The sequence below is a fragment of the Taeniopygia guttata genome, chromosome 11 (genome assembly GCF_048771995.1).
Source record: "Taeniopygia guttata chromosome 11, bTaeGut7.mat, whole genome shotgun sequence".
NCBI classification, from domain to species: Eukaryota; Metazoa; Chordata; class Aves; order Passeriformes; family Estrildidae; genus Taeniopygia; species Taeniopygia guttata.
Window position 1 is genome coordinate 4,892,939 of NC_133036.1, and position 13,067 is coordinate 4,906,005.

Here is a 13,067-nt window from a genome sequence, read left to right on the forward strand (position 1 = left end):
GCCGGAGAAACTGAAGATCCTTAGCACAAAATCCTTGCTGCTAAGAGATACAGCAGCCACAGAGGGACATGGATTGCAGGGCTCAGTGACAAGGCCAAGGGAATTGTGTGCAGGCCTCCTCCACTGCTTTGACCACGTCTGCAAGTGGAGTCTCTTTAAGCTGATAAACTCCAAAAGTTAGAGAGAATTGAAGACGACTTTACCCTTCACTCATGAAGGATGGATAAATTATGAGGAAAGCATGGCTTAAAAAAACCCAAAAACTAAATCCTCCCAGGCTCCCCTAATGCATTTCATTGATTTCTTCCATATTGGGTAAAGAAACATGTAAACAGCAACAACGAAAACCTAAAATAAAAGACTTTATTTTCTCCAAACAGCATTTGTTTCCCCATCTTTTCTTTTAAAAAAAAAAGTCTTTTAGCACTTTCAACATTTGTCAATAAACTGAAAATATACAACAGCTATGTAAATCAACATCTTTTTTTTTTTACTTCAAAAAATATATGCATCATTTACATCAAAAGCACACATTGATTACTTATAACACAAAAGCTTCACGACTGTATCAACCCTGAGGGTTCCCACACAAACATGAAAACGCTTGTGTGCACAAGAAAGGCAGCACACAACTGGTGAACTGTTTGTTCAGGTGGTAACACCTCAAAGCCTTTGTTTTAAGGATTTTTAGCACAGAAAGGCTAAAAATCCCAGCAACTGCACATTATGAGCCTCTCGTGGCTGGTAGAAGTTTCCTGCATTTAAATGTCTCCTAAAGGTTCTGCTTGTTACAAGCCTAAGTGTCTATAGCCATTGGCTAATTCTTCTAGCAAATTTCATTCTTGAGAATTGAGCTCAGCTTTGGACCCATAAGAAGTCACAAGAGAGGGCTTGATGGCAATCCAAATTATTGTCTGAAGAGTAAGCAATGAACAGCCAGAGGCTGAGCACTTCTCTGGCATAAACAGCTCCACTTGATCCTTCTGTCAAGTGACTGAAGTGCACAAAGAACTAGAACTCAGGATATCAGCATGGCATTCATGAAACAGCTGCAATAATGAGATGGAGAAACCATTATCAGGCTTTGGCAAGGAAATTTTTCATCTCAGTCCTCACTCACTGAAGTGCTAAAGAAGAGGCTGATAGTCAAAGGCTATGAGGTGAAAATTCAGAGGCTCTTGTTTAAGAATGGTAAATGGGGACACTTACCCATAACCATCACCATTTCATACCATCCAAAATGGTAAGGCAAGTTACACAGGATTTCCCCCACGTCACCATTAAGAATTAAGCCAACTGTAAATTAAAGGGATGTCAAAAGACAGTTTTTAAGGATGGTAATAGGAGGCTCTGAGGCTTATGCTCACTTGTCAGCCCTTGCTTCCATTGAATCAAAGATTCTGTGTTATTCTGTATCCTAAAACACCCAGCTCAATGGTCAGAAATTAAGGTCTGCCTTTCTTTCTCCTATTTCCTACACATACAATATGGTGCACCTAGGATTGATTGTTCAAAACATCCTGCCAGCACCCTCAATGTCACACCAGTTTTGCATTAATGTTACATTCACATTAACCATGTTTTTAACACATTCTGCCTGCCTGTAAAACAAGGTCTAGCAGCAGCAACTCATGCAGTTCTAGAATTATTTTAAAGTGGAATGTCACTAGTCATTTGCTGCTGCTGGGCTTGCACAATCAGGTGGAGCTGTCTCTTTGCAATGGCCGTGTTTAAATCCCATAGAAACTCCAAAAGCTTGCTCTGGAGGAGAATCTCCATGGGCACGAACTGCAGAACCTGCTGGGGGGAGTCTGTGTCCAGCAAAGAGCTCATCAGTGCATTCAGATGCTGCAGATACTCCACAACGGGCGCGGGGAGGCCGCGGTAACCAACGCACAGCAAAGCGGTGCCGGTGCTGAGCGGCTCCCGCGAGGTCGGGCACGCGAACGCGATGCTCCTGAAACAGCAGTGCAGCACAAAGACCAGGCCAGCTGTGAAACGTGTCAGGCAGGAGAGAACAGGCAAAACCAACGCATCTCCTGCTGCCAGCTGGGCCAACGAGTGCAGAACACACTCCAAAAGGTGCTGCTGGTACTTAGGTTCTCCATCATAGAGCAAAGAGAAGCTGAAAGTCAGCAGCATGGCTGCGTCCATGGGCTTGATTTCCATACTGGGCTGGCTTTCTGTGTTGCAGAGGGTGGGGAAGCCCACGACAAGGCACTTGAATCGGGCACTACAACTTTCATTTAGGGCTTCCTGATGGCACCTGGAAAGATCAGACACTTTTGCCAGTATGAGTTCCCCAGGAAGAACTTCACAAGACTGACAAGACTGCAGCATTGATCTGCTTTTCAGCTTCTCCCCACCCAACTCCTTCACAGCTTCATTAAGATTTTCTAAGACCTGAACATCACAAAATGGAGAACACTTTATTCTTGGCAATCTTTTTCCTTCCAAAATGTACCAAAAGCTACATTCAAGGTTAGAAAATGGTCCTTCCAGGATGCACATGTTCCCAGCATTATTTAAACTATGTTCCTCAGCCCAGTGATTAAAATAGCCCTTTACCACTTTATCATTCCATGTCAGGGTTTCCATCATCTTCCTTTCATTGTATGTACTAAAATATTTGTTTCTTTGCCCAAACCATTTTGCATTCATGCTGCAACCAGCCTGGGATTTCTTGACAAGCCAGTTATTTCTGCCAATGGGTTTCATGTGGAACTTTTGCATGAAGAATTCTACTGCACAGTCTCTTAACTTGTTCAGTTTCATCTGCTCTGCCTGTTCCATGCGCTCAAAAAGACGGATGTTCTCAGAGATAGTCTCTACCTGGCACTTGTGGAAGAACATGCAACACTCTTCATGTGTTTTAAGGAATGATTCTGGAAGTGTATGCTGGGAGAAAAGAGCTTTGTTGACCATTTCTGTTCCAAAGTTCTGCGTCATTTTAGGAAGGAGCAGATGAAGGCTTTCTCTGCCCATATAGCGAAGACAAACCACATAGGCCTCTGAGTTTCCAGCTTTGCTGGTGGCTGGTTTAAAGACATGGACCTCCTCAAAAGAGCAGTTTAGCAGAAAGAGTAGGTTGATAGAACAGTGTTCAAACAGAGTGAACATCTTCAAAACAAAGGATCCTCCAGTGCCCAGGATCATTAAAGCAGTGACTGTTTCACAGTAATGAAGCGGTGAGACCAGAGCTTCCTGCTCACCTGGATTTCCCTGGCAATCAAAGCTGCCATCAGCAGTTACCAAGTGGACTGTGGTCATACTGCTCACGAAGCTCTGAAGTCCTGTTAGATGTCTTAATGTCATCACATCCCCAGTGTTATCTGGGCCAAAGTACCACCAAGGTAATGTGTTTGCTATCAGACGGTCATCCATGATCATCATAAGGATGTCATTGGCTTCATGATAAGGATTTAGAGTATTAGCCACCCAATTCCAGTGGCAAGGGACATGGTGGGACTTCAAGAAGTGATTAAGGCTGGCTATAAAAGCTCCAGGTGCTTCACAGAGGTGGACAGAATTCAGTTCTCCATCTTGAAGAGCTTCTTCTGGGAGAAGAGAAAAACTGCACAGGATCTCATGAAATTTGCACCATGCTTGGGTACAGAGCTCAGCATTCACAGATTTCTTCACATGAGATATTATTTTCCCTGCTTTATTGGTAAAAGAGGTGTGCTGATGCCAATCCTCAAGGTTCTTATCACTCAGTTGGTTCTTCACTTCATTCATTGAGTCCTTCAGAGCCAGGAGTGAGTGAAATTCCACATGATCACATGTAAAAGCATTGCTGGGATCTGGCAGCTTCCATTCATCATTCACTGGCTTAGTGTAAGTAAACTTCTTTGCAAAGAGCTTCTCAATTTCAGAAAGAATTTCAGGACTGAACTTTTCAAGGTTGGTCTTCTCGTTAACATAAGGCTGCTTACATTTATCCATTCTTGGGTGAATTCACAACCTGGACAACATCAGGGGAGAAGAAACCACGTCATTCCAATCACACCAGTACAGAAATAGGAAATTTTTTAAATAAAAAATAAAAATGTGTCATGCTTAACAGCTGTATTCTAGAACAGAGGTAAATGCTTCATGGAATGATGCACCAATGAGGAAAGTAAATGAGGGCTATCCTAAATAAGGTCATTTGAAAATCAGGAGGTTCACCAGCTCAACTTGCCTTCTTGCTATTTACACAGCAAGCGAAGAAGAGTTTGCTGGTGCTTGGCCCTTCACTGACTCTGAATAGTCTGCTCACTGTATAGACACTTAAATACAAATATCTCTCTCAGTCACAAAAGAGAACACACCACAAGCTCTCCAAATTCAGCAAGTGGTCCAGAAATGTTATCATCTGATTATAGCAGTGTTTATCTGAGAGCTCTAAGTATTGATGGTGGGGAACCACAAGCAAAGGCAACTTCAAGAGGGAGCACAGCTGCTGCTCCTCCAATTTCCCAAGTGGAAACAACCCCCCTACCTCTTCTACCAGAACCAGTATAATGTGGGGTAGCCTCTCACTGGGGCCCTGAAGAACTGCCCCTCAGCTGGAGGGATGCTGGGCACCAGCCAGTGAGCTGTGCTCCCCTTCTCTGCTCAGCATTACCCCTCTCTGGCAGATGACTGCAAACCCTTATGCCTTCCTTTAATGAGTGAAAAAACTGTGATAACCTGAAGTGAGAGGACTTGGTTGCAGCTGTGGTCAATGGGAATATGTGCTTGATGTTAAAGAAGAAAGTAGTGCTAAGTGCTGTGCTGCAAGTGGGTAAAGGCCGACAAATATGAGCACACTGACACAAAGCTGGCGAGGCTGCTGCAATCTGCTCCACCGCTCAGCACAAAGCACACATCGCACAAGTGACAGGCACTAACCAGAAATCAGCCAGCCAGCAATTTATTCCAAACTAAAGTGTTCATTTAAGCAAAATAATTCAATCAAAAGTACCACCCAAGATAGGCTGAGAGATTTCCTATCTCTGTAACCATCCCTCAAGCCCTCCCCCCATTCCCACAAAAGCAAAATATAATGACCTTAAGTGTTACATAACAACTCAGTTTGAGAAAATACTGGATTAAAACTCAAAGAGCTGAGAAAGTTTGGAAACAATGGCCATGCTCAGCACTTTACTCTTCCTCTCATACCCATGCAGCATCTCAGGCCACAGCCCTTGTCTGTCTGCCTGCCCACCCTCATCATCATCAGCCCTCTGAGGAAAAGAGAGGCACATGGTCATACACACAGCAGAGGTTTCATCTTGCCCTTCCCCAGTTTAAGGTCTTTCAATGGGCAGGTTTAATTTCCCTATCCTCTACGCAGATGTGGTCTGGCTTTAATTTCATCCTTTCTTGTAGGATGTTCTGGGTAAAGAGGAAAACTGGGAAAAACACAGACCACTGTGCCCTTGTCTAGTTTATTTCATTTTAAACACCAAGAAGAGGTTTGGGTTGGAAGGGACCTTCAACACCATGTCGTCCTGACCCCCCTGCCATGGGTAGGGGATACCTTCCACTAGACCAGGTTACACAGGCCTCCATCCAACCTGGCCTTGGATGCTTCCAGGGATGGGGAAACCACAGCTTCTCTGGGTAATCTGTACCAGGCACTTACCACCCCCGCAGAGAAGAATTTCTTCCTAACATCCAATCTAAAACTCTCCTCTTTTAGTTAAAAACTGCTCCCCCTTGTCCCACCACTATATGCCCATGTAAAAAGTTGCTCTCCTTCTTTCATATATGCCTCCTTTAAGTACTAGAAGGGGTTCTAAGATCTCCCCGGAGCGTTCTGCAAGGCTAAACAACCCCAGCTTTCTTAGCCCGTCCCAGAGGTGCTCCAGCCAGAACACCAACAATACTCAACCTTAAATCCAAGCTCACTCAGCACACAGCAACAACAGGCAAACGCCTGCTTTTTCATCATTTCCAGATCCCTTCAGGCCAGGACCAGGCTCTGGGCTCGCCCCACCGAGCAGCTCCTCACCCATCCCCGCGCTCCGCTTCCTCAGCGCGGCCCGACTGCCTCACGCCGCCCCGGCCTCTCGTAGCGCCGCGCCCGCCCGAGGCTCCTCCCGCGCCGCCCGCTCCCTACGCGAGGCCGCGGCTGCAGCGCGGCCTAGACCCGTTCCCGCTCACAGCCGGCTGAGCGCGCCCAGCCCGGCCCCTCGCCCGCCCGACACGCCCTCTCCTCGGGGGGCACCGCCCTGGCCCGGGCCGGGGGGGCTCTTGCCGCTGCGGCTTTGCCATCAGCGCTGGGGAGCCTCGGAGCTGGGATGGGCGAGGAGCGGCCGAGCCCCGCGCAGGCCGGGCAGGCGGCAGCGCGGCTGATCGGCTCCATCTCCTGACCAGGGCTCAGGAGCGGCTGTTCCTCACGAGGAAAAGGGCGCAGCGGAGCCGCCTCCGAGCAGCGGGGGGCCCAGCGGGAGCGCGTTGCTAGAAGTTATCGGCGCAGCACTTACCAGCGCTAACGCTGACAGGTTGCTCGGGAAGAAAAGAGGAGAAAAGCTGTGTTGGGATGTGTGGCCACCCGCTGGAGAGGCAGGGCTGGGGCTCAGCGCCCTGTGTGGTTTTTCCCGACGCCCTGGGCCGCCTGCCCTGGGAGCCTGAGCCCAGCGCGATCATCTCACAGCCCTGCAGGGGCCACGGCTCAGCGCACGCTGAGTCTCCGGAATCAGCAGTGATGCTCCTCCAGAGCTTGCTTTGCCCTCTGTAACCCACAAGGCAGGTGCTTCAGACTCTTCACATAGTAAACCCACCTTGCTGCCCTTTCTAAATCCCCGGGAGACTTGTTACACCCAGCTTGGGTTAGCAGGAGGCAAGAGCCTTGAAATATTAACAGTCATAATGAGCATCACTGAGCATCCATTGCAGCATCCCTGGAAACACACAGATGCTTTAGACAGCAAAACAACATCTAATCTGCACACAGAAGCAGAAAGGTCAAAGCATATTCATTACTACAGTAGACAGCAAGTGCAAGTTGCTTTTGAGACTTAAATATTGTGGGGATTTTCCTATATGCAGGTTCAGGAACATGGCACTCCCCAGCCCTTCTGGGAGTAAATAGCCAACAATGGAGCATGAGTAAGCAGAAATGCTTTTGCTTTAATACCAGGCTTCCTGCTATTGATTTTTGCACACTCACATATTCTTCATGAAGCTCAATCCAGTCTTAAGCCATAAGTAGTTTTGGTACAGAAATTCAGTGCTATCAGTATTAGGCTTCAGAACTGATAACTTGGGAAAATTTTGCTTGAAGCCAAGTAACTGAAAAAAAAAAAAACCTCCTTTACATGTCCATTGTAAGGATAATATAATTACATATACGTAAAGGATCTTTTCTTTGGCTCTAGGTACATGAGAGAATTTGTATGTTAAAGTCATAACCGAGCACAGGGATCTATAACCAGACAATTTCCTCCTCTCTTTTAAACTACTTGTTTGCTTTCTAAAATGAATCAATATTGCTAGAAAATAGAAAGACTCTTAAGTATAGAAAAAGCCCAGTGCTACCTATAAACAGGACTACAGGACTAAAACTCTTTAAACCCCTTGAGGGGAAAAAAAGAGGGAATGTATTTTTCCAGCCAAATCATGTCATATTGACCCCTAATAGTGGTGTAACAAAATGGTACTTACTGCCACATCAGAAAGAAGTTTTACCTAATGAGAAAGAGCTGAGGTGCAGATGGAACATTTCTCTGTCTCGGTGCCTCTTCACCCTTTAACTGGCCTGTTTGAAGATCACCTTTACATAACCAAGATTTTTGGCTATGTAAAAGTAGAGGGAGAGCTGGAGCAAATGAATGAAAGCAGTGGGCAGCTGGTGAGGTAGGGAGCTGAGAGTGTGGAGCTGAGGATGTGGTGGGTTCTCCAGTGCCTGGTCTGGTCTTGATTGTACAGGGCTCACTGTAATGGCATTGCTAAAATCTTAGTTTAGCATATGAGAATTTATAGTGGGAAGATCAAAGGTAAGTTACAGTCTGAAATGTTTGTGTTTGTAGTAAAAGCCTGAGCAGAGCTTTCCTTTAGTTTTGGCTTTCTCACTGATATTTCCAGTGGTGCTGAGATGTTTTGGTTGCCTTCCTTCTGTTGTTTCTGTGTGCTCACACACCAGCCACAAGGTTTACACTGACTGACTTCTGTGGGCCATAGGTAATTAAAGCATTAAGTTTAAGGGTTGAGTCTTTTTAATTTCTTCTCAAACACATCACTTCTCACACATTCTTGAGTGCTTGGAAAATGCTACCAAGAGAACAGCTACAATTCAGCTCATAGGGGAAAGTGGTATGTAAGCAAGACTTGACCTTTGCATTGCTGCCCTGCCAGGCTTTTACTGTAGCTTGCAGCTTCTCAGAGTCACACTCCCCTGGACTCCTGGAGATAAGGCTCTTTCAAATCACAGGAGAGAACAATTCATCATTGAGCGCATGATAGCACAAGAGTCCTAGCTAAAATAAATATGATTGAATAGCATGCTTAAGAAAAATGTGATGCTTTTTCTGAAATTAAACTTTGAACTCAGCTTGTGAGCTTCAGGATTCTTTTGTTTTCTGAAATCTCTTCAAGTTAAAGCAGAAATTTGAGTAGACACTTCTGTTTTATGCAAAATAATCTCTCTTTGTTGTTGTTGTGGTTGGTTGGTTTGATAATTTTGGTCCATGTAAGATACTTAAAATGAGAACATAGCACTTTCTTCCTTCATTAGCCCTGCTTCTATAGAGCTAAGCTTTTATCAGCTGATCTACAACTGATATTTTCCCAATCAGACTGTATCCTGTGTGCACAGCTGTGGCACCAACAGCCCAGATGGAAGCATCTGTCTTGAAAGGAATATTGGGCAGTTAAACATAAGAAGTTAAATATCTCACTAATAACAAAATCGTTTTGTTTATGCCCCTGTTTGTTTTTGTTTTTTTTTTCTTTTGTAGATATATGGTATAACTCTACTATGTGATGGAGTGGGGAGTATTGCTGGAGTATTTGGGAGCTCTTTCAGTCATACTGGATGTGTACAGGGAGTTGTCTGGGAAGACTATTCTGAGCCAAGGAAGAAACTTCCATAAATTCCATGGGATACCCAGTACTTCTCACCCTGCTTCTAAAGATCAGTCCCAAACCCACATAATTTTGCACCAGATCTCACCATGGTTTTCTCTATCACTGTGCCGGATGCAAGACATTTGTAAATTGGGGTGATAGCATTGGTGTGGCAGAGCAGTTGAGAGAATGCTCTCAGTCAGACATGGGAAGAATTATTCACAGTGATTATGTGGATGATTATGATTAGATTTATTGCTAATAGAGTATCTAAATTAAACAGTGTGCTATCTAAATCACAACACTATTGACTATTGTGGTTTATGATGCTGGGACAGCTGGTTGCCCTTAATGAAGTGGGTTTCCATGACCTTGGGGACTGATCTATAAGGGTCATTCTTCTGCTGCTTCTGGCTTGCAATCCAAAGTCAGGCAGATTTTTGTTTCACTTTCATCACCAGAGGAATTGCAGCTGCTGTCTGCTACAAGGAAAGTGAGTTTACTCCAGTAAACAGTGTCTGACATAGCCAGTTACTAAAATGACGTACAGTTATCTAACCTTTGCTTCTTTAAACAAAAATCACTTAAATGAAAGGGAAAACCTATCAGCTGTTCAATTATGTGTTATTATTGCACCACAGACAAGATAAGGAGGAAGCATTGATCCTGTTGGAACAGCACAAATACATCCTGACAGACCACAACTACCAGTGGTAGTATGTTCACCTACTGACCTCCAGAAATCAGTGTTTTCCAAAGAGGGCTTTGGGGAACTGAGGACATGGTCCTGAGACCTTGTGAAAGGTCTGGCATTTTACTGTGTCAAAGTATTATCAATTATTGAAGAGGAAACCAGACCACAGAGGAGGATAAACTTTGGTCCTGTGTTGTTTTGATGTAAGTAAGTGACCTTCCTAGGGAGAAATCATGTTCTTCATATGGAGGATCATATTGGAGCCCCAGGCCAGCAGCTGGCTGTGGTGCCAGGATATGAACTGCATTTACCTGTGTTGAAAATATATCTATTGTCAATGATTCTTAGTGATACATGGAGCTGTGTAGTCTAATTTAATTATCTGAGAATTGTTTTCTTCTGTGACAGGCCTGAAAGCATTTCTTCCTTATTCATTATAATTTTTAGTTAAAGTTATTTGTTTTTATTGTAGATCACAAGGGTATGTGGCCTTTTTTAGTCCCTTGTCAGATCTGTGGTTTCTTTTCCACTTATTCTCACTAAGGATTGTTTCAGCCTTCCACAACACTTTCCCCTGTACTCTTTGATTTTTTGCCTGCCTCAAAGCACTTCCACATTGAAAAGCCCATCCTTTCATCCCAAGCCTGACATGCTGCTGATCCCTGGTTGTGCTCTTTGTATCCCTTCAGAAGGTTCAGCTCCTTTCCCTCAAATCCCCAAATAATCTTTTTTATACTCTTTCTCTCTAAGTTCCTTGCCACAGTTGCTTTTGCTTCCACAAATTCCCATAGCCACAACCCCAGTCTTACCCTTTGCTGTTTGATACATCTCCTAGAGCTGGAAGATGGAAGTGTTGGCTGGTATTAGGACATCTCTGCTCTTTTACTGATTTCTTGGTATCATTTATTCACAGGTTTTGTCAAGTTGCTTCCTCTTTCTGCCTGAGTCGTATAAAGATAGTGAGGTTTTACAGAGCAGGCATACAATTTGTGAGTGCTGTGGCTGCTTCCCTGCCAGTAAACATCTTAAACCCTTTACATTAACTGATCTCTGTCCTAAAAGCCTTTTCCCACTGCCCTCACAGGAGGGCTATTAGGATTGCACATTTTGGCCAGCTGGAAGCTTTTTTCTGACGTCTGGCCTAACTGAACACGCATCTCCTCGGTTTCCTGCTGCCTATCTTGAGTTTCTGTATCTCTCCTGCCTCCATGGCAACATTTTCAGGCTGTCATGGAAGCATTGCTTTGCTCTCATTTTGCTCAGCTAACCATGACAGGCTCTTTGAATGTCTGGTTTTCTGTTCCCCTGGCCAACCCTTTGCTGCATTCACTGTGGTCAGAGGTCTCTTTCCTGTCGATGCACAATGAGCAGCATGCTCACCACTCCAGGCAGATCTTGTTAGAGATGGTTATTAAAATGATCTGTTGGGGAATAATTTTCTGGTATATAATTCAATTTTATCTACCTTTTTTGTAACTAGTAACACTTCAGTGGCTGTCTGGCTAGCCAGTGTACAGACAATAATGAATTTCCTGAACAACGCCTTTCCAAATTGCTGCAAAATTCCCGATTAATTCTTGGCAGTAATTTTTAATCAAACCTGGAACAAGTGCTTTCCGTAGTCAGCAGAAAAGCAGAATCTTACCAAGCTTTAGCCATTTCACCTTCCTCCAAAGCACTGAGGCACAATCCTGGTTTTTTAAGTATGAGAGAACTGGGAGAAATGCCCCCAGCTAAGTGCACCTGTATGGGCACAGTAATGCTTTGGGGGGATACTTCCTTCTGGGCTAGGCTGTCCCCACTGTGTAGACACTCTGTGAATATTTCTGCAGTTCAGTTCCCCTTCCCAAAAGAGTGATGTGCAATACATGTGAGAAGACTGCAAGATAATTGGATACAGTGATAATGTCAGCACACAGGAAAGTGGAGACTTACCCTAAAGCATTAATTAAATGTTTTGATGAAATGCTTGCAAAATACTTCCCGACGCTTCTTTAGATGGAAATTGCTGTAGGAATGTACAGCATTGTCAGAAAATGATTTCAGGTGATTGTATCTGCATCCTGTAGCAGTTGAGGTTCTCACTACAGAAGCAGAGCTTGAATGACAGCCAAGGCAGTAACATCAGGATTATAGATACAAATTGCTGCAGACACATACAGACAGAGACAACTGAGATTCCTTCAGGACAGAGACTCAATAATTTTTTTCAGCATTATGCAATCTATTCAATACCTGCTTTTTCTAGATAAATCTGATTTGGAGCATTCCCTGCAGTCTAATTGGCATGAATGTCCTCAGTGCTCAAATTAATTTTGTCCTAGTAGAGTGAACGTTTATCTTGCACTTGTCCAGCCACTGCAGCATTACAGGTTAAAACTCAAGTAATTTCTGTTGCTGTTAAATAACAGACATTGCAGAAAGATAGATAAAATGGCCTCTTTTTGATAATCTTGTTTTCCATGTAAATCCAAACTAGGAAGGAGATTGTCTTAGATGAGAGCAAATTGTGAAGAGCTCTCAGGCTGTCTGATCTCTCTTGTCTGCTTTGCAAAAAAAAAAAAAAATCAGATTAATGAATGTAATCAGATTAAGGCTGAAGAAGGGAACGTATCTGGGGGGCATCAGAACTCTGCTGATACCAACAAGCTATATGGAAAATCAACATTAAGGGCCTAACATTGCTCTGTAATTTAATTTAAAGGCAGCAAATAATGGGTTTCAAAGAAGTCCTGAGTAGTGGCAAGAGGAGCCTGGACTTCCAGAGGGCAGAAAGACTTGAGTGAGCTGGTAAGTGGCTCAGGTTTGGGTGAATGTTGCTTGGGGTGATGGTGACTTGCAGAGTCCTTTGGCATACTGGCTCACAGCCAAGCAATGTGGGCTCTCTTTGGGCACAGGGTTTGGTGCAGTTAAATCTACCTAAAACCATCTCTGCTCTCAGTCTGCTGTGTTTTGTGCAGAAAAACAATGCTGGAAAAAGGAGAATATGCCTAGAACAGGCAGAGGTAGATATGGCCAAGATTCAGAAGTACAAGAATGAGATGACAAAAAGGAGACATAGCTGAAAAAATGAGGGGAAACATGGTAAAAACTGAGTTAGAAAGAGGGCAAAGAAGGAAAAATATTTATATTAATTATTATTAATGCTAATTTTCCCACTGCCTCCAGCAAACCAAGAGCAAGATGCATCATGGCAGTGCAGCAATGTACTGTAGGTCCTGATGTGGCAGCACCCCACCTGCTTGTCTCTGTAGAAGAGGCATTTTAAGCTTTCTAAGAGAAAGCAAGAGCTAAATGGAAATGTGAACTTGAGGGAGAAAGGCAGGTCAAGAACTTG

At 44.1% G+C, this 13,067-nt stretch overlaps 1 protein-coding gene across 3 annotated transcripts; it reads right to left on the reverse strand.

Annotated features, from left to right (window-relative positions):
- Positions 1-346: 346 nt before the first annotated feature.
- CMTR2 (cap methyltransferase 2) lies at positions 347-6,724 on the reverse strand. 3 transcript variants are annotated; one of them, XM_002187695.6, is made up of 2 exons: positions 6,456-6,724; positions 347-3,964 (listed from the first exon to the last, which is right to left on the reverse strand). In XM_002187695.6, the coding sequence occupies exon 2, from the start codon at positions 3,943-3,945 to the stop codon at positions 1,651-1,653; it is 2,295 nt and encodes a 764-aa protein (XP_002187731.4). In that variant the 5' UTR covers positions 3,946-3,964; positions 6,456-6,724; the 3' UTR covers positions 347-1,650. The 3 variants fall into 3 exon arrangements, with proteins under 3 accessions (XP_002187731.4, XP_030138152.4, XP_030138153.4); XM_030282292.4 differs by lacking the exon at positions 6,456-6,724 and adding an exon at positions 5,981-6,444; XM_030282293.4 differs by lacking the exon at positions 6,456-6,724 and adding an exon at positions 5,861-6,444.
- Between the last annotated feature and the right edge of the window lie 6,343 nt (positions 6,725-13,067).

Coding starts and splice junctions, on each gene's coding strand:
- CMTR2 (XM_002187695.6), bottom strand. CDS start 3,945: ATGGATAAATGTAAGCAGCCTTATGTTAACGAGAAGACCAACCTTGAA.